At 39.8% G+C, this 26,649-nt stretch overlaps 1 protein-coding gene across 1 annotated transcript; it reads left to right on the forward strand.

The window, feature by feature from the left end:
* Positions 1-2,441: 2,441 nt before the first annotated feature.
* Positions 2,442-24,916, forward strand: glrbb (glycine receptor, beta b; the record flags this gene model as incomplete). The annotated part of the gene is made up of 9 exons (XM_083891532.1): positions 2,442-2,563; positions 7,600-7,710; positions 9,725-9,788; positions 14,058-14,284; positions 14,772-14,854; positions 15,347-15,487; positions 18,182-18,334; positions 21,725-22,017; positions 24,620-24,916. 9 exons carry the CDS (start codon positions 2,442-2,444, stop codon positions 24,914-24,916), a joined length of 1,491 nt encoding a protein of 496 aa, XP_083747658.1.
* Between the last annotated feature and the right edge of the window lie 1,733 nt (positions 24,917-26,649).

The raw sequence follows: 26,649 nt of genomic DNA on the forward strand, positions 1-26,649 counted from the left end.
CCCTGACCTTGGACCCGAGGGGCAGAGCAGGTTTGAGTCACCATCAGCGACTGTGAAACGATGCCTCTGCAGTTTAACATTGCTGACAGTAAAACACAGTGTACTTCAGCGGTGACACCGAGTTGACTCAGGCAGTGCCAAGGTCAATTTGTGGACATGTGCTCAGCAGAACTGTCAGGCGGTGCATGTGTCCTCGTAGAAGTCCGTCGCACTAATGTAGGTGAGATTTATAAACATCTGGGCTTGTTATAGCACATATTATTCATGAAATATGCAAACAAAATAGTTTTTGTCAGTGAATATTTTCTTCTTTCGATTCAACCAAAAGTATTCAGACTTTTGTTGTTACATGGAGCAAATAAAGCTGGAACTAGTTACTTTTAAGAAGCTGAAAAATATAAGAACTTGTTTTAATTATATATGTAAAACCAGAAAAGCACTCGGAGAGCACAGACCTCCGCCAAGGCAGCTAAGCCCCCTTCAAAATAGCGATAAAAACAGTGATAGCGTCTACAGATCACACCCAAAATTGAATCTCTTGTTCCTGGTCCCATTCTGGACATATCCTGAAAAACAACTTTTTTTTGAGTTATGTTGCTAACAAACAGACAAACAAACAAACTCCGGCGAAAACATATACCTCCTTGGCGGAGATCAAAAAGATTCATACCAAATAATCTATAAAATGAGTTGACAATTAATAAAGGAATACATTCACCATTGCAGCCATAATATAAATATAAAACCAATGACAGGGTCCACTTCAAGAATAATTATTACTTTTTGATGTATGATCTCCAATTTACTTGATGTTGACTATCGATGACTTTAAGGGGTAAAGCAAATGAATAATTAAACAAACAATTAACAGAGCAACATGGAAACAATATCCATGTCAAAGAAGTGCAAAATCATCACGTCATTACTCATGTCAGAGCACTGTGGTGTCTCGGTTTTAAAGTCATTATGCCTTAATATATGCAATTTAAAATTCAACTGTGCTGCAAACAGATGCATCAATGACGAACGTCTGGGTGCTTAATCAAAGTATGGTGGAGATGAGATGTTTCACATAAAACTAAATCTGAGCTTATATTAAAGCAGTTCTGAGGGCCCAGCGGCGATTAATCAACGTGTTTGGCTCTCGACTGTGTGACAAATTATTTTGTCTTCATCTGTTGTGAGATTAACAAATTGGGGGGGGGAAATATATCTTTCTAAAATATTACAAGACGAATGAGCCCCCACAAAAAAAAAAGTTTGGAAAGTAGAACCAAAAAATGTGTTCTGTCATTATTTGCGATGCTTCTGCTTCTCCTCTCTCCGAACCAGGACGACCGGGTTCGAAACGTGCCGTATAATGAAATATCTGAGGGAAGATGGGACGTGATCTTTTCAGTCGGATAAGAAATTATTAATTCATCGCTCCCTACAGCTTGAGCTGTCATGATCTCTGTTTCGGAAAGTTTCCGAATCGATAAAGTGATATTGACCTAGTTTGGTTGGCAGGTATTTTTCATGTACGGGGGGAAAAGCTGCTGAACTCAGCTGTGGAGTCGGTTTCTGCTGGAAGAACGTGATGATCAATGTGCTGCTGAGGAGCAGACAGAGGGGTTACTGGGACAAGGCAATGAGAAAGAGAGAAGGACAGAGTCTCTGTCTAGACAATAAAGTGCTCCAGTTAATACGTTCTTCCCTCTGTGTGTGTGTGTGGGGGGGGGGGTTCCTCTAGTCTCAGTGTCCCTACGCAATGAAAGGGCACCACTTTTCCTAGATGGGGGGGATGATTCACACAGGTACCGACGCTGCTCTGTGATTAATGGGCCCTATCAAGGAATGCAAAGACACGCTGCATGATACTGTATGTATCATTTTACTGTTGCATCGTTCATCTCCTTTGGTTTAGCATTTTGAGCAGATTGAACATCAGCGACTCTACAGCAAACCAACATCACGATAGCTAAAGGCCCGTTATTGAACCTTCTCTTTGCGGGGCTACAGTGAAGGACACTGAGGTAGATTTCCTTTAGAGGTCACATTCACCTGGATGACCATTGGTATTCAGGTTGCACCTGCACTCGGCTGATTGGATTTATGCTTGAACTTGTTCTGCTTGATTAAACCCGTGTCAGATTGATTAATTCACATTTGGGATGTTCACTGTATGTGACACGCATGCCCCGAGAAAATGTGAGGCGGCACGGTGGTCACAAGAAATGGATTAAACACCGATGATGATTATTTGTACCGCGACAAACCCCAAGGCCACGTCTGAAGCGGTCGTCGTCCTCTGTCGCGCGTATAAATGACTGCTAAGATTTGTTGAACGTGGTGATAAATCGCACGCTATCATTTAGGTTTGGTCATTTTGAACAGAATCACGTCTTTTTCCTGATTTGAACAGTGTGTTTTCTTGTCTACAGGCTCAACCGAGAACCAGAATGGGCTTCAAGAAGCTTGTTATCTTCCTCCTGGTGCTGTCCCTTTGTCTCGAGGGAGGCTCTGCCAAAGAAAAAGGAACAAAGAAGGGGAAAAAGAAAGGGAAACAGGTCTTCTGTCCATCGTAAGTATCGGATTGTTATCATGTAACTTGGCTCTTGGCATAAAAAGTATGTTTTCTGTCCATCCATCCATATGCTTCTCTATTCATGCACCTGGGACCAGTCTTCAGCCTACAGGGCCAACATAGAGAATCAAACCACCAGTCACACTCACATTCACACTGACAGATAATTCTCCAGTTAACCTAACTCACTGCAGGTCTGAACTCTTCCGGTGTGTCCTCAGATCTGACAGAAACCACACTTAGAGCTGGTTTGGGGGAGGGGGGGGGGGGTATGTGTCCACATTCCTGAACTGCAGGAAAACAATCCATCCTGAGGATGGATTAGACACCAACTCCTCAGCTGACGTCCTCTGATCTTGCAGCTTGTTGTTGTTTTTTTTTTTAACACTACTGAGAGCTGACATGTTCATTTATCTGCGGCCAGTGCAACAATATTTAACACACACGATGGTTAAAACTTCCCTGGAGCTCCTGTTAACCTGTTTTCTGTCTTTCACTAATGTGCATCGATACATACAGACACAGGATTCACAAACACACAGACATTGCAAACTGTCATGACATCTTTGTGTATTTGAAGAAAGGATAGGGAAGCCAGATTCCATCTTACAGTATCTGGTCACAGGAGATTTCAATAGGTGTGAACAATTGTACTTAGCGCTGTACACTTTTGGATTCACTGAGGATAGATGTTAATAACAGGTCTGAATGGGGCCATGGGGAGAATATTTATACACCACATAGCAAAGCCCAGGTCGATCTACAGTGCTTTTTAGACCCGTGCGTATACTGCGTCACCACTGTGCTGCCTATATTATGTTTCATTATTGTTAATTATGACACATTTTCCAACCCTGAACTATATCACAAGGATTACTTTTACTCTGAGGCATACTCCACAGCCTGAGGTTTATATACTTTTTTACTTTTTTTGGGAGAGTAGTTCTCCTTTAATGTGCCTTTGAGGTGCCCTTAGCACACATTGTCAGACGAGTCCTCATTTTGAGCTCAAACATGTTTGTGTTGTTTTATGATTTACTGCAGAGTTGCTCTCATATGTGCTCCAATATAGTCCACTAGGACCACTTCCCTTTCCAAATATATCTAAATCTATTTAAAAAAAAAAAAAACCAACACAACGTGGTTGTTAAATGGCTGTAGTTGATTTGCAATGGAGAGCAAAAATGCATACAAAGTTGTCAAGTAATGGATAAACTCGAAAACGTAAACTAAAAGTAGACTGCATTATTTGAAGTTTTACTCCACTTTATTTAACGTAATTAAAACATGTGCCAACTCACTAATGTGTCAGTGATAAGAAGAAAAAAAAAACATGATTGATGCCATTGCTCTGACACGAGGAGTGTGTGAATGTTAATCTGCTGTTTGGTTGTGATGGATTCTATGTGTGTGTGTGTGTGTGTGTGTGTTATCTGTTTTCTCCCTACTTTCCTGTCATAGACATCAGTTCAAGGACTGCCGCGTGATTAAGTGCTACCGCGGTTGCGCACGTACATCTGTGTACGGGCGATGGTGTCACATACTGATCCTTGGTTTTATTTCCTGTTGCCGGAGATGGATCTCCTAGCGCTTGACCTTCAGCAATGATTGTTGATAGTTTAGCTTTTATCTTCTTCATTAACACAGGAGCTTGGGAAGTGAAAAGCGTGTTTGACTCACAGAATGAGGCGAAAAATGACCTCATTGTTAACTTGGAAGCGAACTTAAAATACAGAATCACCTCTACTGCCAAACGCAAATACAGTACATGTCACAACAGAGTGAATGTCAGTGCTTCCTGATGGAGGTTTTTACAGAGTGTCCTTTGTCTTGATGGATTGAACAGCTGCAGGGAATTCCCACTTAAAGCTGGAGTAGATATCATATTTTGGCATCAGTGAACAATATTTCTATTATTATAATAATAACAATGTTGTAGCATGGTGCAAACCAAGTGATCAGAGAGTGATGTAGCCTTGAGGGAATCTGTCTAATGACAGGAGAGAGGGGGCCTACTATTTGCCTATCCCGCCATGTGGAAAGGTCACTATTTCAGTATTTTTAATAACTTCAATGATGTAAAAAAACATCAAAAAAAAAAGAAAGAGTGTAAAATAAGTCTGAAATTAAACATTATATAACTTTTCAATATCAGCTTCAGGGATGGAGCGATTGCGTGAGTGGATCCGTTATACATGAAGCACATGCATCGAAAAAGCCGACCAGTCAAAAGTTTGGGGTCACCTATACAATTTGTGCTGTTTCCATTAAAAGTCACACTTTTATTCATCAAAAGACTTGCAAAATGAATAGAAAATTTAGTCACTACATTGACAAGATTAGAAATAATGATTTTTATTCCAAATAATAAAATTTGCTTTCATCAAAGAACCAGCAAGGGTTTTCAGGGGTTTTTTAATCGTCCAATAGCCTTCTAACGCGATTAGCATATACACCTATGTACATATTCCATTAAAAAACAGACATTTGCAGCTAGAATAGTCGTTTACCACATTAACAATGTATAGAGTGTGTTTCTGATTCATTTAATGTTATATTCATTGGGGAAAAAAAAGTGATTTTCTTCAAAAATGTGTATTCATATTGCTTTGCTTTAAAGTACACTACTGCTGCACAGCACTGGAAGTGATCATCTCATATATAATGTGATATCCTGGAGTGTCACGTTGTCTCTACGTGTTGAAGAGCTGCCCCCCCTCTGCCTCCTTAAATCGTAACAAATGGCTCCAATTTGAAACTTGCTTGATGTCGTCCCAATGTTGGCAGGCCTAAGCCTGTGTGACATCTATCGCGTATAGTGCCGCGGATGCCTTTGTGGATCAAGGAACCCGCTTGGTTCCAGTTTAGTTGTTGTGCTCGGGTTTGTTAATAGGAGAGCAAGAGAGAGCGGAAATAGGTTTAGTGGATGGAAATTATGTTGGTTTTTTTTTCACATGATCACAGGAACTCAGCATTGAGCACTTTAGCTCATCCTCAGTGCATGATAAGGTTTACATAATGATACATAAAGTGCTTTGAGGGGAGGAAATTCTTCGGCAGGAGAATTCACTGCCACCCACAAGGAGGCTTTTTCTGTTTCTCCTTTCTCTTCTGCCAGATCCTCTTCTCCTCTTTCACTCTGTGCCATTGTTTGATTCAACATTTTTTTTTTTTTTAAAACGCCAGGTTATGTTGTGGTGCTAATTTTTTTTTTTTTAGTACGCAGCTGTCTTTTGTTATTTTCCAGGATGGTTTGAAAAGAGATTTCGCCTTGGTCTCAAAGACAATACACTCACAGGAACGTTCTGTTTGTCTCGACGAGGCATTTATACTCTTTGCCACCCACACGGCAGATTAGTTGACTCGGGTATGGTAATAATAAGGTAACAGGGTATCCCATAATCTGTATCAGCACCATTGTGAAACGATTTCCCTGCACACACCAGCAACCCAGATCAAAGTTATAATTTAATAGCGATTATTAACCATGTAAAGCCCAAACCATTAACTAGTTGACAGAAAATTCCAATTCTTTGAAACTGGAGCCTTTATTGGTCCTTCTGAACAATATATATATATTTTTATTTTTATTTTTCAAATATCAATTTCCATAGGAGTTTTAATTTGTATCATATTTGATACAGTGGGTCACAATGCTCAAAGATTCCTTTTTTTTTTTAAACAAAAAATGCACCAACAAATCCAACTATTCCAACAAAAACAATGCAGCAATGGAACTGGCAGGTTGGTACTCTGGAAGATATAACATTTCAGTTATTTTTACTCATTTTGTGGTTCGCAACCTTTTTATTTTGAATGATGGTAGGCTTGAAAACAGTAGCTCAGACAAAGATGCACTCTGAATTTCTGTTATAATTTTATACATCGGGTTTTTTAGGGAAAAAGTTGTCACACTGCTCATGTGGACATGTCATGTGACAGCTTCTCTTGTGAAGAAAGAAAACATGCCACACTTGCCACATTAATATACATTTCAATGTTTGCTTTTTCAATCAGAAACCAATGCAGATTATTCAATGTTTTTTTTAAATAATATTATCCCTTATTGGTAGGCATATAACAGCTAAAATTGGATTAATCGCATGCCCTAAGTGTCTCACATAAATGCAAAGAAAATCTACTTCACTTGGACTCTTTATCAGTTGCTATTAAATAAAAGCAGCATCAGAAAACCTTGTTATTCTAAATCATAATATAGTATATACAGTAAACTTGTATCGCTATCGCAAAACCTGAACGGAAACCTGATGAACGTCAGTGGTAACACCAGTTTCCTTTCTACGGAGCCCCCAAAGTGACACGAGAAAAAAAAAAAAAAAAAAGGCAAAAAAAACCAGATTATAATTGAAATCTCAAATTTTCAAAGTCGAGATCTCGAGTTTCCCAAAACGATTTGAAAAAAAAAAAAATGCTAATTTTTTTTTTCTCATGTCACTTTGGCTCCGTACCTACTATTTCATGTGAAAAAAAAGGCTGCTTCAGAAAAGGTCTGTTTTATTTTATGCTTGAGCAATAAAATTAACATGTTAGAATTGAACTGATTGGAAGCTCGCTCTATAAGACCACCTTAAAATGCAAAAGGCCAAAGATCACAGGATTTTCTGTATCCGCAACAATAAAGCCGGTGATAGACGAAAACCTATTGTGCCAAAGCTTAATAATTTCAAGGAATACTTGAAGGCTTAGAGTATTCCTTGAAATTATTATATATAACAGATTTAAAAAAAAAAATTCAATAGATTATATAGTTGACTTCAAAGTCTTTCACCCTGTGGGATAACGATGTGAAGACCTCCAAATAACATGACATCTCTAAACACTCCTTCCCTCTAACAATGCCTGGGTGGTCCGACATCTTAAACGCTAATTTGGTAGCTCACTCAGACTACAGTTTAATCAGGGAGTATACAGAGAAAAAGCTGGTGGACTGTACATCTGTGCTGTTCATCTGCCAGGAATGTGACCATGTGATCGTGCCTACAGTTGCCTCTCTTGTCTTTTTCTGTTTGCAGACAGCTGTCATCTGAGGATCTGGCCCGAGTGCCTGAGAATTCCACCAGTAACATCTTGAACAGGTTACTGCTCACATATGATCCCAGAATACGGCCTAACTTCAAAGGCAAGTATCTCCCCCTCTTCATTCATCTCTGTCTATTTTTTAGTTTGCATTTTTTTCTTTTTTTTTTTACCACATTGATGTCATTGTAATTGAAAATAACAAGTACATTATGAATGTGTACCTCCAGATTTCTCCTTACAACTCAGTGCAGGAACATGGTGGATGAGACACAAGGAAAATATATTTTGCATATTCAAATGCTTTGTGGCATTGGTACTGGGAATTCACATTTAGCCATTTCTCAGAGATATAATGGTACTGGCGTATGGTATATTTGACCTTACAGTGCAGGACATGACACATGATTAATCATTCATTCATTACTTAGAGCAAAAGGCGGGGTACACATACACAGGTTTGCCAGTCCATTGTAGGGCAAACACACAGAGATGAGCAACCATTCACCTTACGGGCAATTTAGAGCGTCCAGTTAATCTCTGCATATCGGGCCGGACGAACACTGGATGTGGAATCAAAAGCACAACTCTGATAAAAAAAACACCTTTTACTGGTCTCGAACAAAAAACAGGTTTCCAAAAGCAACAAAACATACAAAAGAGGCTTCTAGTAATTCATCTTTAGATAATGACAAGAATGCGTAGTAGACGGCAGACGAGATGAACTGGCGATAGCCACAGGAAACATGCAGGCTAAATACACAGGTGGAAGGGTAACAGTGAATCAGGGCGGGGCAGGTAATCAAAAGAGAGGCAATGGTAATTATTTCAAAATAAAACAGGAAACAGAACACAAGACTACTACTAGGAAACCCACACACACACAAGGAGAACATGCAGACTCCCTGCAGAAAGACCTTCAGTTGGCCAAAGCAGTGCTCATTTATGTCAGGATTCCATAAATGGATTTCCATAAATGGTGTAATTATGACTAGACTATTCCTTACTGAATAGTTTTAATTCATGTTATTTTTATTAAATGCACTCATTAAACGTATAAACCTTGGACTTCGTAACCCTCAACCAAATACACCACTGAAGACCTCGATCTGAATCCTGCACGCTGGTTCTTTTATGATAAACAGTGAATTCCAACAGTACATTGTTTTGTCTTCCATTCTTTACCGTCTGCAAAGAATCCATCCGTACAGCTTTTATAGTGTGCCGTAAACATCCCGGTATAGAGGAGTGTAGGATTCACACACATAAACAGCCGTAAAAAAAAAAAAAACGTAAGTGATGGGTCAGCGTTCAGGTCGCTCCGCAGAAAGTTTCCATCCTCTGGCGCTTGGAATTAGGAGCCATATCGGGAACTTGGTGTTTGATGTGTTGTGAGCAGAATTACCTCCCTCCTTGATCGCCCGCGACCGGACCAGCAGCCAAACATCTGCTCCTGATTTCAGGGTGGGCTGAAATCTTCCCCGTCCATTCACATCCATGTCATAATCCCCCAAAATTACATCCTCAACTTGTGCCTTGTGCATTACTTTGGCCAGGGGCTTGTAAACATGGTGAGCAGCTTTTACAGGCCATAGAGAGAATTGTAAGTAGCGCCATAAGGGTTTTGCTGAATATTAATTACTTTCCTCGGTGGCAGCAATGCATTTGAGGTGTGAGCTACCATCACCATATCATGGACACTCATTTTTTTTCGATTGACGGAATTCACCGTGTGGAACTCCCAAGCTTCCAGTAAACGCCTCAAAGGAAAGAAATTTATTCAGAGCAGTCTGCATTCGTCAAGGATTTTATTAGTTTATGCAAAAGGCTGAGTGGAGAGAGATGCCACTATAAATGTTTACAGCGTTAGCTTGGAAGTGGAATGGGATGCTCCTGGGAGGGCATTCTTTTTATTGCCTTGCATGTCAATGTTGAAGTCTTTCACAAATCGCGATCAGTAACAGAAACAATCCAATAACCAGACACGATGTACATTTGTTAATAAATAAAGAAGTACATGGTTTTATGGAACATAATGACAAGCGACAGCTGCATTGATGCCTCTTTTTTTTTCAATTGCCTCAACACAACAATGAGTCATCTCTTCTTGAATTCAGGGACGCCTGTGGAGGACAGAGTCAACATTTTCATCAACAGCTTTGGCTCCATTCAGGAAACAACCATGGTAAGAATCCACCTCTTTTCTGACAGTATTGATAATCACTGCTAATGTCAATGTGAGGCAGCGGCTCAGAGCGGATAAAAACTGCTTCAGCCAAGTTCTAGAAAGAATGCATGAGCATACATTCTAGTCCGTATCAGTCCATTTAGCAGTGAATCATTAGGCAGACTGTGGTTCTCGTGCCTCGTTTATCTGATGGCTTAATTGCTGATAAAAAAAATAAAAAAGTGCAGTTTTAAGTGTAATAAATAGACTAAACTCGAGGATGACACTGAGTCCATTCTCGATCAACTGCGAATCGACGGAAGGAAACAGTCCTGAAGGTTTTTGATTAGCCTCGTTTGCTGGTGTTTCCATTTAAAGCTGCTCGGAGGGGCCAATTAACTTTAATGGTGTCTCTGAATAAATGTATCCAGTCATGTGACACATTTTTTTTAATTGTAATTAATGCGGAGTGACTAAATCCACAGTGTGGCTCATCATCATCTCCTTTATCTTGCAAAGCTTTATTATTGGCAAACAGTCAAGATCACGTTGTACCAAAAGATCAAGTAAAACAGTACTTTTTGATCAGAGATGTTTGATCAAGCGTAGTTTAAAATATCTACTTTCATTTCTTTAGATCTGTATGATGTAATTTGACATCAGAAGAAAGAAGTACATTTTAGAAACGTGCTGTGTGAGCGGCACAGTGTAAATCTGTTCTTTTCTCTTTTTTACATGCAAACTTTACAGTTTTACAAGTATGAAATATTGGCTGCAGAACACCACATTCTCCTCGGGAACAGAGAGAACTACTCGCTGTTAGATATTTGCCCTCAGTGTTCTGTTGCAGGTCTGTACAGCGTCTCAGTACAAAGCTGTGATCAGTGTCTTCCAACATACTTTCATGAAGAGTGACACTCTGATCAAAGCCTCAGATCATCCAATCCACAGTTGGGGCTGCATTCAATCTTCTCTGGATTTTTCTTTGCTTTTTATGTTAGGCTGCAGATCAGTAATGAAGTTTTACACCAGAATATGCAGATAACGGAAACACAAACCATAAAAATGTGTTATGCAGATGGTGAAGAGAGGGTAGAAGACTTAACGGTCTGGGAGACGGAAAAGAAAGACGGCAGAAAGTGCGTTTAAAAGCGGAGGTTGCAAAGAAGTGAGATACAATGTGCAGCAATAGGAGATGGAAGTGCAGGTAGAGAAGAGGATACAGTAATGAGAAGAGAATGAGAGCAGAGAAAGTCGGAGGAAGTGGAATCAGACAGAGATGGAATGAGCATGCCTGAAATAAGGAGGAAGCAGATAAAAGTGCAAGAGAGCAGCGAACGAAAAAAAAAAAGGAAATCCAAGCAGAAGAAGGAGAGAGGTGTCGCACTGAGAATTAAGAGCCAAGTGTGAGATGGAGGAGACAGAGAGATCAAGGTCTCCCTGATGGCAAAGGGATGCACAACAATAGATAGAAAGAGAATGTGAAAAGTGAAGTAGAATCCAGGGGGAGACAAAAAAGAGAGAGAGAGCTGGTGACCTCTCTCACTAATGTATCACTCTGTGGGGCGTCCAATCCCTGGAAACCTCTCTCCTCATTTACACTTCCCTCGGCCAAACACCACCGCGATGTGTTCTCTGTATAGTTAATACATCTGTTTTCACTTGATGATTGCATTTGCCAGGAGAGGATGACTAATTTGATATTGCAAGATGAAATAAATTGTGGTTGTGTGTGTATTTTTTTAAAAAATTTTTTAAACTACTTCTCAGTTGGAGTTTTTCCACATTTACTACACTGAGGGGCTGCGTTAAATCTCTCAGGAATCGAATGCAACACCGGCAGCTTGATAGCGAGCCAGAGGGAGAATATATATATATCCTTGTCTGGTTTTCAGAGAAGGTGACGGTGTGGGAATTGGCCTGTGTATCTGACAGACAGTGAAAAAGCAACAGGGACTGTATGTGAAGTCGCTTCAGGTGTAGTTGGACACCAGAATTCAGTTGTATAGAAATAAAAAAGAGATTTTAAAAAATGGGTTTCAATTATTGGCAAATCAAGAGTAAAGCCATGATGAAAGGTGAAAATTTGAGTTGCCTTAGAGGACATTGGACAGAAGAAATTCTCCTTGTTCATTGTATTATGTTAGTAAAATTATTCCTCTGTTTATGGCCTTAATCACAAATTTCAGGTCTTCTTAAAAGACCCTCCCTCTCTGTCAGACATGGTCTCAAGGCAAACCTGCAGCCAATAAACCACTCGTTGCCACTCGGTTTTAGTTTGAAAGAGAACAGATGTACTATATAACCACATTCAGGTGGGTGTCTTTTATTATCTCAACCCAGGAAATATAAATAGTTTCTAGTAAGACTATTCTTTGCCAGAAAAGATTAGACCATACTATATTTACTGTACAGACACTATGGCTATGACAAAAAGAAGGATTGCCAAAAAATGTTGTTTGATTCATGAATATGTGGTCATAATAATGTTGGAAACAACATTAATTTTACTATAATAGATGGATCAGAGGGCTTTTGTTTTGCCGGGTTTGATAAGTTAAAAACTAAGAGGAGCATTTGACTCACAAGAAGAAATGTTTCCCCAGTAATATTAAGTCAACAAAAAGCAGTGGTGGCCAAAGATGGAACTGCAGGTCACATGACTCTTAATCCCCGCCATTTATATGTGTACAAATTGTGTGTAGAATCAAACTGGATGTGTGTGTGTATGGATTTGCCCACATATGTAGGGTCTGTGTCAGCCAATAATGAAATGGGTGGAAGACAAATATGTCACACATCATCATGTGGGAAATATAACCCAGGTCTTATTTTTCTGTGGTGAGACATTTGCACCATCTACTGCTTTGGTGAACTAACTTTCAGTCGATGGAAAGAAATCTAAATGTGGAAAAACAAAGCATTTTTAATCGACTCAAAAAGACAAACTTGTTCTGAAAATAACAACACAACCCAAAGAAATGCTGCAAAGCCAAAATTCCGCTAATGCACACACAAAGAGAAAACATGCATCACATAACTACACAAACATGCTGCAAATATGCACGCAAGACTTGAAAACACAGCATATACTCTTAACCAAAGACACACACAACACATTTAAATAGCCAATTGTGCTGAAAACACAAGGTGAAAGAGATACAGATGTTATTTTCCTGGCTTTATTTGACATGTCATCCATCTTCACGTTCAGCATTTAACAGTCCTTCCAAGCACCTGGTCCCAGAACAGCTTGAGGCCCTCAAACAAGACAAACACACACACACACGCACACACACAAATAGTCCTAAAGCGTTGCCGAGTGATACTTTTCCATCAACAGGGATGTGGAAATTCACTAATAAGCTCAGTAATGAGGAACTCGTCGTATCACATGTTGCTGTATTGATAACTTTTGACCTCGGGATTGCGCAGTTCCTCGTATGCAGCATTCTTCAACGTTGACGCGATGGATATTTTCACTGCAGCTGCAGAATTTCACTCGGCACATTAAAAACGGTACGATGCAGTTGCTGTCGATGAGAAGACGTTTTCTCGCTCGTCACTGACGCGACAAAGAAGGAAACGGTGTCAAACTGTCGATAGGCTGCAAACTGCCGTCGCCTGGAAACGGCGACGAGATGAAAACATACTGAAGGAATGCAAACTTTATTTTTATGACTCCACAACCAGCAAATGCTTGTTTTAGTGGTTGTCCATCTTATTCTTGTGAATGCAATAGCTCAAGAATGCTTTGATGCACTGTTTAGATCTTGGTAGTCAAAGCTCAAGGTCACTGTGACCTCAAACTAAAAGCCTTGTGAATGTTTTTTGAAACCCGATTTAGTGTGAACAAACAAATCAGAAAATGAGAAACATAAATACAGCAAGAAATACAGGCTTAAGCAAAACAAAACAACAAATATGGATTTATGCAAATGCTCCCTTGGACTCAGGGGTGAAATGATCAGATATTGGTGGTCAAAGATGCAGGTTTGATCTAAGACATTTAAGAACTATAAGCCAATACCAGCGAAGTGTAACACGATAAAGAAGGTGTCGTAGTCTTGAATTTGATTATGACAAGATTAATTTGCCCCTTTAAGTGTCATAGATGCAGATCTTTTAGACCCAGAACACAAAATCCAGGTAAATATAAACAGAAGATCCTTAGAAAATAAACAAATCTAATTGTATTCCATGTGTAGTTCATCTTTTTTGTCATCGCTTGAACGTGACACAGACGTTAACCGCGTTGGTCCATGTCTCGTCTTGAACTCTCGACAGGATTACAGGGTCAACATCTTCCTGCGGCAGCGCTGGAACGACCCCAGGCTGAAGCTACCGCACGACTTCAAGTCCGACTCTCTCACTGTTGATCCCGGGATGTTCAAATGTCTCTGGAAGCCCGACCTCTTCTTCGCCAACGAGAAGAGTGCCAACTTCCACGATGTCACCCAGGAGAACATCCTCCTCTTCATCTTTCGTAATGGAGACGTCCTCATCAGTATGAGGTGAGCACGAACACATTTTTATTGTCATTTATTATTCTTCTATTTGGTTAATTGCAGGCTAAATTTGATGCCTAGCAAATCTTTGGTGAATATTTCTATTTTATTATTTTAAACTGCACTATGTCAATAAGGATTATGGCTATAGGCTGTGAGACAGCGTAATCTCTAAAGATAACCAGAGTGTTGACATGCATAACATTCACTGAAAACAGATTTCATTTCCAAGGGGCTTGATGTAAAAAAAAAAGAGCAGATTTTTTTTTTCAAAAAACCATCTGTCTCTTTAGTTTTCAAAGATCTCCTGAGAGAAGAATTAACATCTGTCTGTAATTGTTAACTTTTGTTCCCTCGCAAACGCAGCGCTCGGGATGAAGAAAAGAGGATAAAATTTTATAACGTGTTGACATGATACTGGTGTCATGCAAACAGGCCTGAAATAATAAAGCATCAATACATTCATTAAATTTATTCTTTCACCCACATCCAGATTGTCCGTCACCCTGTCCTGTCCGCTGGACCTGACTCTGTTCCCCATGGACACGCAAAGGTGTAAAATGCAACTTGAAAGCTGTGAGTTTTGTTATCACCTTAAAACAACCACACACATATACATTTGCCTGTTGCTATTGAGAAGACACAGGAATGATTTATAATATATTTATATTTTTATGAAATAAGTTGTCTGATAATGGAGAGTTCTCCGCTTGTGTTTAGAGGCGGTTGATAATGGTGATCATTTGGAAGTGGAATGAATCACCACGTTTTAATGTTGCTGTGAGAGTCTCTCGGCTAATTGAGCTTGACTGTGGTTATTCCATCTTGTTTACAAAGCAGTTTAGACTCAAGGATGCAAAAATAACTTCAATCTATTTCTCCCTAATGCCAAAAACAACTGCTTGGATTGAAAGTACACTACATCTGTGTCCATATACAAGTGGAAATGTACGATATTAAACTGTGATTACACATTTCTGCCGACAAGAAACATGCAGTACATGCTTATTGTGTACTTGCATTCATGGTTGCTGGCTTTTCGTGCGACTTTGCTCCTCTTTTATCCAGTTGGCTACACGACAGACGACCTGCAGTTCATGTGGCAGACGGGCGACCCGGTGCAAATGGATGCCATTGCTCTGCCGCAGTTTGATATCAAACAAGAAGACATTGATTACGGGAACTGCACCAAATTCTATTCAGGAACAGGTAAATATACAATTTATACTTCTCACATTCAGTATTTCTGAGATGGAAAAAAAGGAAAACATTTTTTTTTAAGTTACAGCAGGTTTCCCAATGTTTAATTTATTCACTGTAGAGAGTATGAAATATTCAAATTATCTTGACTGCAGTGTTGTTCATCTCTGGGCTTTTCTTCCACCCACTACGTTCATGTGTCTGGTGCATTCACTGATGGTTATTAAGTATATAGGCAGTGTACTCCAGTACACACAACCAGAACAAGGAAACCTAAAAGAAACGGAGTAAGTGATTGTATTCTTACAGTGGCACGGCACGGGAAGGGCGCTATAATGTATAAGAGGGCATTGGCTGAGAGGGGTGGGGGCTGGGGCAGAGGCAAGGGGTGGATCTTTGCGGGAGCATGTTTATGACATCTGCTGTAAATCTCACCATCATACACCTAAAGTACACCGTGCTTTATGGGCTATTTTATGGCACCGTAGTTTACTAAAATGTGCTAAATTGAAGGAAAAAAAATATGAAGGATAAGAATTGACATTATAAATCAAGTGAGAAGTGTGTCATTGAAGAGAAGACAGGTTTTGAGGGATTGCCACATTGGCTTCCCTTTCTAGATGGTGTTTATTATCTAATTATAATATACACAGACCTGTTTTCAACAGCATTTCTGTTGTAATTGGGGTTAAGTTTCTGAATTTCTGCCCAGACTTTGTTGTCCTGTGGAGTTATGCATTTATGCGAGGGCAAGAGGAAGATGTAAGAACAGTAGCATACACAGACGTGAACAGCATGTCAAACTGGACATTTACCAATGTTTAAGATTCTGTCAGAGCTAGAAATACAAAATATTCCTCTAATAAAAACGGAGGGGGGGGTTCTCAAAGGGCCCTGGCACCGTGGTGCCCTGCCGTACGCATACTCAAACAGTACAAACCAAATATTCAATGAAACAGAACATTTCTATCGGCCAAACAGAGCCGGTATGACCTCAGTGACTGTGTACTTGGGAGGCACGCTGCTGGCAATGAGTCAGCCTTTTAACAAGTTGTCATGACAACCTGACCAGACACAAAGATCACCTCTGTGTACGACCGGTTTGAGCCTGCTCTGCGACATAGGAAGCCCTTATATGCTGTGGAAAGCTCATCCAGAAAACCTCAGGCTAGTTAAACATTACTTTCGCTCGCTCTTCCCGTTGGACCCACCGACGAGCTTCAGAAAAACACAACTCCCCCATACGAGGTTTGAATATATGGATGTTAATTCCATACAGGATGAAGACCGACTAATGGACACCACACTTATGCAGAGATGGAATAAAATTGATAATTTAGGAGTTGCAAATGAGGCTTCAATATTGTGAAATATAATCTATCTTCAGCCTCTTTGACAGGTTTGTTGCGCAGTCAGCAGATTATAAATTAGAAGCAGTGCATTTTTGCTGAAATCAAGTTATAGTTCTTCAGTCCATTGACCTTTTTATTTGTCTTTTCTTTTGTTCTTTTGTCTCTTACTGATAATGCTTTGCGCAGGCTAAAAAGAGGCAGATGAAATGTAGGTCTTAACCTGACTCGCACCTTTTCTCTAAATGCCTAATGTGGATTTAATTGACCAAGTCAATTCAGTCTTGGGCCAAATTTTCTTTCATCTGTCGTGTTTCAGTTCAGGGAATAAATGCTCACATTGCAGGTTCACATTTGTAGACATAGGTATACAAATATGACATAGGAGTTGCGAGAAATGGTGTGATGTTGTGTTCATTTATTTTAACTGGTGCAGTGCCCAAAGTGGCTGACAGTCACAACAGCTAGCCACGCTAATGCTAATCGAAAATGAAAACATTTGCATTGTGCCTAATGAGGTTGCACGGTGTTTGTATTATGATAGCCCTACGCTAATGCTAACCGTAGCCTCACTAGCTTACCTTTGGAAATAGTTTCGCCAAGTTAGCCGCAAAGTAGTAGCATGCTAATGCAAAATATGTGGTCACGTATTGGTGAATGGACGCCTCGTCGTTTCAGTATGACACCATGTTCTGAAAATCAAGGATGCACACCATCGGGCCATGCTCAACCCATATCCAAAATCTTAGGGCGATCTGACTAACGGTTAGCGAGATATGCCTGTCACAGACAGACAGACAGACACAACTTGCTTTATGGATAGATGTACATTCTAATTATGCATCCACATTAAAAAAAAAAGATCATATGCCACCAAACTCTGAGTAGGACCTAAATACTACTCTATAAACCGCACTACTTATAAGAACTGAAAAATCCAATATTGGCACTAATATTATTAATATCACTTTAACCCAATGCTCTATTAATGGACTTCTCTACAGCAGTTCATTAATGTACGTAACATAACAAAAGAAGCTCATTTAAAATTAATCCACTGCAGGAAATGGCCTGGTGATGAGTTTAAACATATTACAATAATGCATTTACCCTTTTTTGCCCCTTCTTTCCACTTTACTGACAGTGGTTCATTAGTTCTGGTCTTTATGAGAATAGACAGGCTCTTGGGATAAGACACAGCCTCATGACCTGAAGCTTCAATTACTGGGGAGACCCACTTGTTTGGGATGCTTCTTTCAAAATAATCCAGCTCTTGGAGTTTAAAACATGTCATCATCCTATGTTCTACAGTATATTTGCTCTCATCTAACCAGCGTCTACCTTCCTCATGCAGGGTACTACACGTGTGTAGAGGTTATTTTCACCCTCAGGCGACAGGTCGGCTTCTACATGATGGGTGTTTACGCCCCCACCCTGCTGATCGTCGTCCTCTCCTGGCTGTCCTTCTGGATCAACCCTGACGCAAGTGCTGCCAGGGTCCCCTTGGGTATGGATTATTTTAAGTCTATAGATCAGTTCCACCCTCATCCGCCGATATTCACCAATATGGAAGATCTGTAAATATTCCTATGTGCTTGTGTAGCCAATTGGATCCACAAAGCGGGAGTGGGTGAGAGTGTACATGATGCTGAGGTAATTAAGTGTGAAAACTCTGTTGGTAAAAGCCTTGGGGGGGGAAACGGCTTGTGGATAAAATAAAAGCCTCTCTGAAGGATTTCTATGTTTTTAGGGATCGCTGACATTGTGGCCCCAATTATCTCCATCATGACATCATCAATCACTTTGACACCATAAAGAACTTTTATCTATCAAGCACAGTGCAGTGTCCAGAGTTGGTCGGCATGTGATAAATCATCAAATATAGCTGTAATTGACAGATGGGACCACTGGCTGTGGCGTATTTGGTGCATGTAGCTCAGTGGACCCTTTTGTACAGCAGCCATTTTGACATTTTGTTTTAGCAGGAAAAGGTATCACTGATATCATTCATGTTAGCCCTGTTAAGATTATGTTGGTCCGAATTTATAGATAATACCTGCACGATTTTTCTGTTTAATGGCCATAAAGAAGCCGTTTTGGGTGGTTGACGAAGAGTCAATCAAAGGCAAATTCTGCTTTGTTTTCTGTTGATCTGCCAAGTCACTGAGTCCCTTAAAATGCTCATGAATTTTTCTCAGCTTTTCAGTCAGACACTGTCCTGTTTGTGCCAAAACTGAACACCATTCAGTAAAAGGAGTGCTGCCCGAGATGGAGCCAAGCTTAATATAATTGTAGGTACAAGACTTAGCTGATGTTGCGGAACAAAGGACTCTCCCGAGTGTGTGGTTCATCTTTCTTTTGTCAGTGTGGCCAATGTGGGTTGATCAGATCAGGAGACAGAGGGAACCAGAAGACACTGCGCTGGCTAACAAGGCACACCTGATCCCTATTAACCCAGTTAATGAAGGGCTGTTTTGTTTTTCCAAATCTCCTAAAGAAAGTCCAGCTACATTATTGGACTGTTAACCTGTTAGCCTGGAGGAAATTGACTTAGGACTGCCACTGCTTCATTTATCTATTAGAGTATTTGTTTTTTTTGTACTGGATGACTCACAGGTAAAAATCAAGCGAGTGCTTTGGAGTGTTCTTCTTCATTATTGTTGGCACAGTTTAAGTTATGCCTGCGTTATGACCAGAAACCCTCATAGTAAAGTGTACAGTGCTTGTTTGCTTTCCTTATCGTTGACCATTCTCTTCGTTAAAGCAAATTCTTCTCATTGCATCTTACATTGTCTTAATTTCAACAATAGGCCACTGGACTACATCCTTCATATTTTCTCATTAGAAAGCTACAGCTGAAACATAGCTAGTGACTGTTGCCAATGTTGGCTAATTCACAGTTTATCTCAAATTGGCTTCCTTATAGTTCAGGTGCTAGGTTTTAGTTCGCTATAAACTCCCATTCTGCTGTTTTTTTTGTATGTTCTAAATACATTACACAAACAGAAATAGCATTTGTGTGTACATGTCAATATTTCCACACTGAAGATATTGATCATGCTTTATTCACATTTGTCTGTAGCTGTGCACATGGCAGAATTGTCAATTGTTGCAAAGGTTGCAAACATGCAGGACAAAGCTCGTGTTTGCAATTCTACGCCTGACCTTTTCCTTTGCCTCCACTGTTCAACCCGTGTGTAAAATGTACCCTACATAATAATATCACACAGGTACCTTTGTTTGTGCAGGAGCTCCATGAAAGAAATAAAAACCATCCACCCCAGTCATCAACTCCCTCCCTTTTCTCCATCCTCCCTCCAGTTGTTTATCACCACTTTCATCCCATCATCACTCCAACTCCACCTGGAAGCCTCCTCTGACTCCTCTCTAAATGGGATCAGTCCAGGTCAGTCATCACCCAGGTGTGAGACGACTCTCATTTATTGCTCTTTGTGTGTATTTGTTTGTTTCATGTGCCCATGTACACGTGTGAATCCCATGTATTCTTGGGGGGGGGGGGGGTTTGTGTGTGCTTTGCATGTTTTACACATTCTCGTGGATATTTGTCAAAAGAAATGTGAGAGACGATAAATTAACGCCACATTACGTTTTTTTTCTCGTCCATTTCTGTCTGATATAACGACTGATGTTTCTGGACAGCCACTTGTGACGTAGATAAAAGTCGTGCAAATCTCTCCGCCTTTACAGTTTTCCACCGTTTATGAATGAAAGATGGCCTTCTCCCTGCAGGTTTGTGTAAATCCATCGCGGAGGATCAGCTTGATTAGGCACGCTGAACCTTGTACGAACCCACCGTTGATGGGCGACTATTATGAAGACAAAATCCATCCAACGTTCTGATGTATTTATTGTCTCTGAAGTAATGTTACTGTGAGTGGGGGGGGGGGGAAAGGAGTGAAGCTCTGCATTGGTGGTTCGATGACCCCCTTAAGAGTTGCTATAATTATTTCTGCTGTAGCCTGAAACAATTGCTGCTGTGCAGGGTGAATCTCTAAACTGTAATCCTTTTTGTTATAAGAGATAAGAAAAACAGCTGAGAGTGAATCTGTGGCTTTCTTAGCACTTGGAGACGTCCTAATATAAGAAGTAAAGCGATGGTCGTATATCCTGACTGCAGTTGTGTTTTAAGACGCTCATTTGGAGATTAACTCATGTATCTTTTTTTCTTTCAGTATTAGGAAGATCATATGTTCTTTCCCCAGTTAAAGCAAACTCAAACTGTATTTCCAGCAAGCAGTGCAGTGCAGTTGAGCTCACCAAGGAATGGTTTGGCATGGTAAACCCTCACAGCAGGGTGTGTAGGCTAAGTGTCCGCTGGCACAGCTTCACCAATTGCATAGCATTATAGCAGTATGATACAGTGTAGCCCCACATTTTTTTAGTTTTATTAATTCCATTCCTGTTGTAGCCCGAAGTGACGATAGCTCTGGAAATGAATCAACAGACTGCAGTGTGTTTAGCTAAACCCACTGTGATGCTACATCAACAGAGCTGTGCCAAAAAGTGGGAGAGTTCATTCATCAATTATTTTTGGTGCCCTTCACAGCTTGTGATAATCGAAATGCAAATAATTGAGTGACATTCCCAACTGAACCACATTGTACTGCTGTGGTGAAACGTCATATGATTTACACTCTCTAATTTTAGCTTCATTTGGTGGAAGTCCAGCCAAAATCCTTATTATTTATGTGTTAAAAAAGCAATCTTGGAAACATCCGTTTAACACCTTAAAGTGTTGGTGTGAATACAGTGTTACGTTTCAGTATATGTCCAGTACAACACAGACTATTGGCAGGAAGTTCACCAGAAGAAGAAACTACCAAGTTCTGTTCCTCTCCTGATTGACATGGTCACACGTCTTTCATCTTTTTTGCAGGAATCCTCTCGGTGCTCTCTCTGTCTTCCGAGTGCACCTCCTTGGCTTCGGAGCTTCCCAAGGTGTCCTACGTCAAGGCCATCGATGTCTGGCTCATCGCGTGCCTGCTGTTTGGATTTGCCTCACTGGTGGAGTACGCTGTGGTTCAAGTGATGCTCAACAGCCCGAAGCGCATCGAGGCTGAGAAGGCCAGGATAGCGTCCAGGGAGAAGGCTGCGGGGAAGAACTTGGCTGCCAAAAACAACACCGTCAACGGGACAGGAGGAACGCCGCTTCATGTCAGCACCCTGAATGTCAGTAGATCTGGTTTGATAACTTCACCGCGTGTGTGTGTCTGTGCCTGAGAGTGCCATTATTCATAGATCACAACTGTTATTTGGCATCTTTAATCAGTCAAGACACGAGACGTTTAGTGGCAGTGGCAGCTTTCAATATCTTGTAGATCAGGTCCTGCCCGACTAATCATCAATTCAAACGTTGCAGCTGTTTCTTCTTGGCCTTTTGGTTGAGCCAAATAGTGAATGGTGCATATTATGCAACTATCACCCTATGCACTGAGCATGGTGTAGCTATGGTGATCAGTTTCATCAGCAGCAACTCACTTGACTCAATCACACCACTATAAACCCAAAACGATGACGATTGAGTGTCAAAACTTCCATCCCAAATGTTAAACAATTAAACAAAAAACACACTTTAGTGGCTCTTAGAAAATCCCAACAATGTGCAATGTGATTCTTCTATCACTAGAATGTAGACAATGTCCTGTATCCATGTCTATCAAGTATTTGCATGACCATGTTTGGACATATTGGGAAAAACATGAACATCCTGAACAACAAATCACAATTGCACCCATAATCTAAGGAAGAATAGTGTAGAATACGGTGTGTGGCTTTCTTTATGTACATGATTCTATGTAAGGGCTCAAGTTACAAGGCATGTAGATTTACTCTACATAGAATGTGGAAATCCAATTATCAAAATTGCCAGTGATTCTTACACACAACTCAGTCAGGACTCAAAGTCTGACAGTCACAATGCACACCAGACATGCAGTATGTTTTTTGTGCTGCTTTTCCAGTTGTACGCCTAATTGAAATTAATTTACCTCCGCATCACAGTCAGTCCAGACCACATTTGGAGATTGGAGAGGATTACATTATCCCATTGAGGTTTAATAGACTTTCTTGTCAAAACCAAATCAAAATAATGAATCTTTAATGAGGTTAATGACTTCAGTGAGTAGGCATCCATAGTCTGATTAAATCCTGGTCACCCTGAAGGCCTTCGGGGGAAGTCGATGAAAGGGATTTTTTTGGATGACATTATTACATCCTTTAGCATTATGTTTTTTTTTTATAGGCACACAGTGTTGTTTGAGTTAGCATGGATTGGGGCGTATGGTGTTTGAAAAGCCCAGATAGAAACGCAGCCTTATTAGGCAGTATCTGAGAGCATGGAGTAAATCTAATCCTGGCTGCAGAGATCTTTCTTTTGTTCTCTTCACGTAACAGTGCTTATGAGATCAAACAGCTCAGTGAGGGTTCTACGATCCTGATCAGCCACAATGATGTTCACCTCAGGTTAGACAACCATTCCAGCAGCTTGAATGTGACGCCCGAGAGACATTGTTGGTTCTGTAGATGCACTTTTGATGTGTCAAACAAGAGCAGGAGAAGGATTTGGCTGATATCTAAAACTAAAGTCTGTATTTAATAACATATTATGCTTTTTTGGATCCAGCAAGATGATTTATAGGAGCAGTTGAAACGTTTGTTTTTCTTACCCTCATGCACAGAGCTGGACCTGCTACAAATATACGATTTTTCATGTCAGGGAAAACTAACAAGTTATTTTGTTGACAAGGTAGTTTGTTTGTTTCTTTACACTACAGTACATTTTAAATTAGTGTTTGGCCATCTCCCCAAACCATGCTGATTTGACGGAAAGACATATAAAATGAGTTAGAACAAACAACTGGCTGAGGTTCAAAAAGAGTTCAGTCAGCAGAGTGTGTCGACTGTGGTGGTTGTGTGTGGATTTATCTGCGTTGTGTGGTACTTACAGATGTCAATTTAAATTGGTAAAATAGCTTAAATTTTACCGTGGAATTACTCTTAGTATTTACAACAATTACTACAGCTGGATCAATAATAATTATATGGTGTAACTGAACTTGTCGTTTGCACTAAAATGACTGTAGTGACACCAGAATCTTATCGTTTGTGGGTGTTATCTAGTGTTAAATTAAAACACGATAGTGCATATAGCTTGAGAGAACGATGAACCAAATATTGAAGTGTAAACTGTCCACATCAAGGTGTGCAAAGGTTGTAGAGATTTACTGAGGAGGACATGAAGCCTTACAGAGTAGACTTCAGAGTCCTGAGCTTAGAATGGACTATAAATACATTTATATTCTAGTCTGAGGTGCAGGATTGTATTGTTTTACCACCTGAAAGAGATTTAATGATGCAGCTCTCACCTCTCATCTATAATTTGAATTAATTAACTGACACGACTGATTTTTATTGTTTGTGTAATTTTAATGTAGACGCAAAGAAGAAACCAGTCACGTTTTTGCTGCTGGGTCTTTTTTTTTCAGTTCAAGGTTCTACTTTTGTCATATATAGTACTTTTTGTTAGTTTAGAGCACTCTTTTTGATAAATCTTGAAAGCATGGAGTGATCACTGTGGTACCGCTGTGGGAGCGCAAGCCTCTGTAATAGAGTCTTATCCTGCTCAGGCATCACTTTTAAACCACTTTGGTTACACTGCCTTAGAGGCTGCCAGAAGCACCTGTAGACATAAAGTTAGTATAACTTTATCTGTGCAAATAAAGCCGCGTTTAACAATGACTTGTGTTTCCCTGTTTTGTTTTCTCGCACCCAGGTGGGGGAGACACGCTGCAAAAAGGTCTGCACCTCCAAATCGGACCTCCGGACCAACGATTTCAGCATCGTGGGCTCCCTCCCGCGAGACTTTGAGCTGTCGAACTTTGACTGCTATGGGAAGCCCATTGATACCGGCAGTATTCTTGGCAAATCCCTGGCTAAGAACAAGAAGAAGCCTCCTCCTCCGAAACCTATTATCCCCTCTGCTGCCAAAAGAGTCGATCTGTACGCCCGAGCCCTGTTCCCTTTCTCTTTCCTCTTCTTTAATGTGATTTACTGGTCCTGTTATTTGTGAGTTCCCTCCCTTGATTTTCCCGCAAAAACTTCACTTCCTTGGGTTATTTATGGATCAGATTACATACAAAGAAATTAATTCCAAAGTTGATAAATCAATGTCGTATACTAAACTATTTCTAAGACGAAAAGTAGTATAATATTGTATTTATATTGTTATTATTACGACATTTATCTTCACATAGAAATGACAACTATCATTTGTGTATTAAAAACATATTATCACTTAAACTTTCTTTATCTAAAATGGATATATATATCTATATAGCATCTTGCATTGAATCTTTTTATTTATTGATAATGGTACTTGAGAGGACAATACAGGATAGCAGATACATCTGTTGTGATGAATGGTGTGTAAATCCACAAATCCACAAAGATTGATTACTTAAACACTGGGAAGAAGATGCACCGATGTGTAAAAGAGCAATTTTTAAATAGTTATTTGATTTATGCCTTTGCAAAGTGGGAGACTGCCTGCGAGTTTAATAAGTTCAAGCTTTTTTATTTAAGCTTCGGCACAACTGTATAACTTTGTAATTATTGTGCATGTTAAACATTTTTGCATGTATATGAGTATTTATTAATATATATATATAAATGACAAAGTATTTATTAAATTTTAATCTTCTTATGATTTGCTCTTGAGAAGACCGTGGATGATGTGAAACACTCCTGTTCCTGCCTAGATGGTCACGTGACACTGCCAGTTCACCAACAAACGTTAAGGTTTGAAAAAAAAAAATAAAAAATAAAGTGTAGTTTGTGTAAATGGGTCACTCGTGATGTGGCCATGTGTTTGTGAAATTTACAAGCTGAGAAAAAAAATAAATGATCAAATGACTTTTCACCATTTGATGAAAGTAAAAATTAATACACTTGTTTGAATCCATAAGCATTTGTTTCTTTTTTCCCCCTCTCCCGGAGGCTTCTTTACATTCATCTGCAAAAGCCATTTTCCTGTTTGCTAAGTTTATCTGCATCGTGCACATTACACCAAAAGACGCAGCTGTTTCTTTTTTCCGCCACTGAGACTAAAAACAGCCATTTATTATTCACACAAACCTGCTTGGAAAACGACCCCCTGACTATTAGTGTGAGACTCATATGAAATCTGTCTCTGGCTTAATGAAGCAAGATAGATGTTGACCTTATGTCACGATAACAGGGTCATATTAAACAAGATTATTGCAGCCCCTACTATTATTTTATGGCTCTTTTAATAATTGTTAATATTAGCACAAAGTCAGTCAAAAAATAGTCATAATAGCTCTGTGGTTGCTATGGTTACAGGAAAGGGAAAGTGTTTTTTTTTCTGTCACCTCACACACACACACACACACACACACACACAAAGACTTAAGTGGAACAGGACATGCCTCACGAAAAAAAAACATATTTTATTTATCTTCCATTCATTTGAATTAAATTGATTTAGAATCAATATCAACTGATAAGAGAAGCCTTTTCATCTCTGACTCAATTTCACATGAGACAGATTCTGCATTGTAGTGCCCCCATATGGCCAAATCTGAATCTATACTTGTTTTAATGGAGAAGATGATGATGATGATGCTCTCCAGGGTTAAAAACAAGTGAAACAGTGAAACAAGTTGCGTAAGAGAGGATTTTACAATTATGCCAAAGTGCATATATAGTATTTGGTTTATCTCATACAGTTCAGGTTATTGCCATTTTGTGTGGGTTTTATTATCCAAAAACATGCAAAGAACA

Source organism: Microchirus variegatus (assembly GCF_963457635.1).
Source record: "Microchirus variegatus genome assembly, chromosome: 6".
NCBI lineage: Eukaryota > Metazoa > Chordata > Actinopteri > Pleuronectiformes > Soleidae > Microchirus > Microchirus variegatus.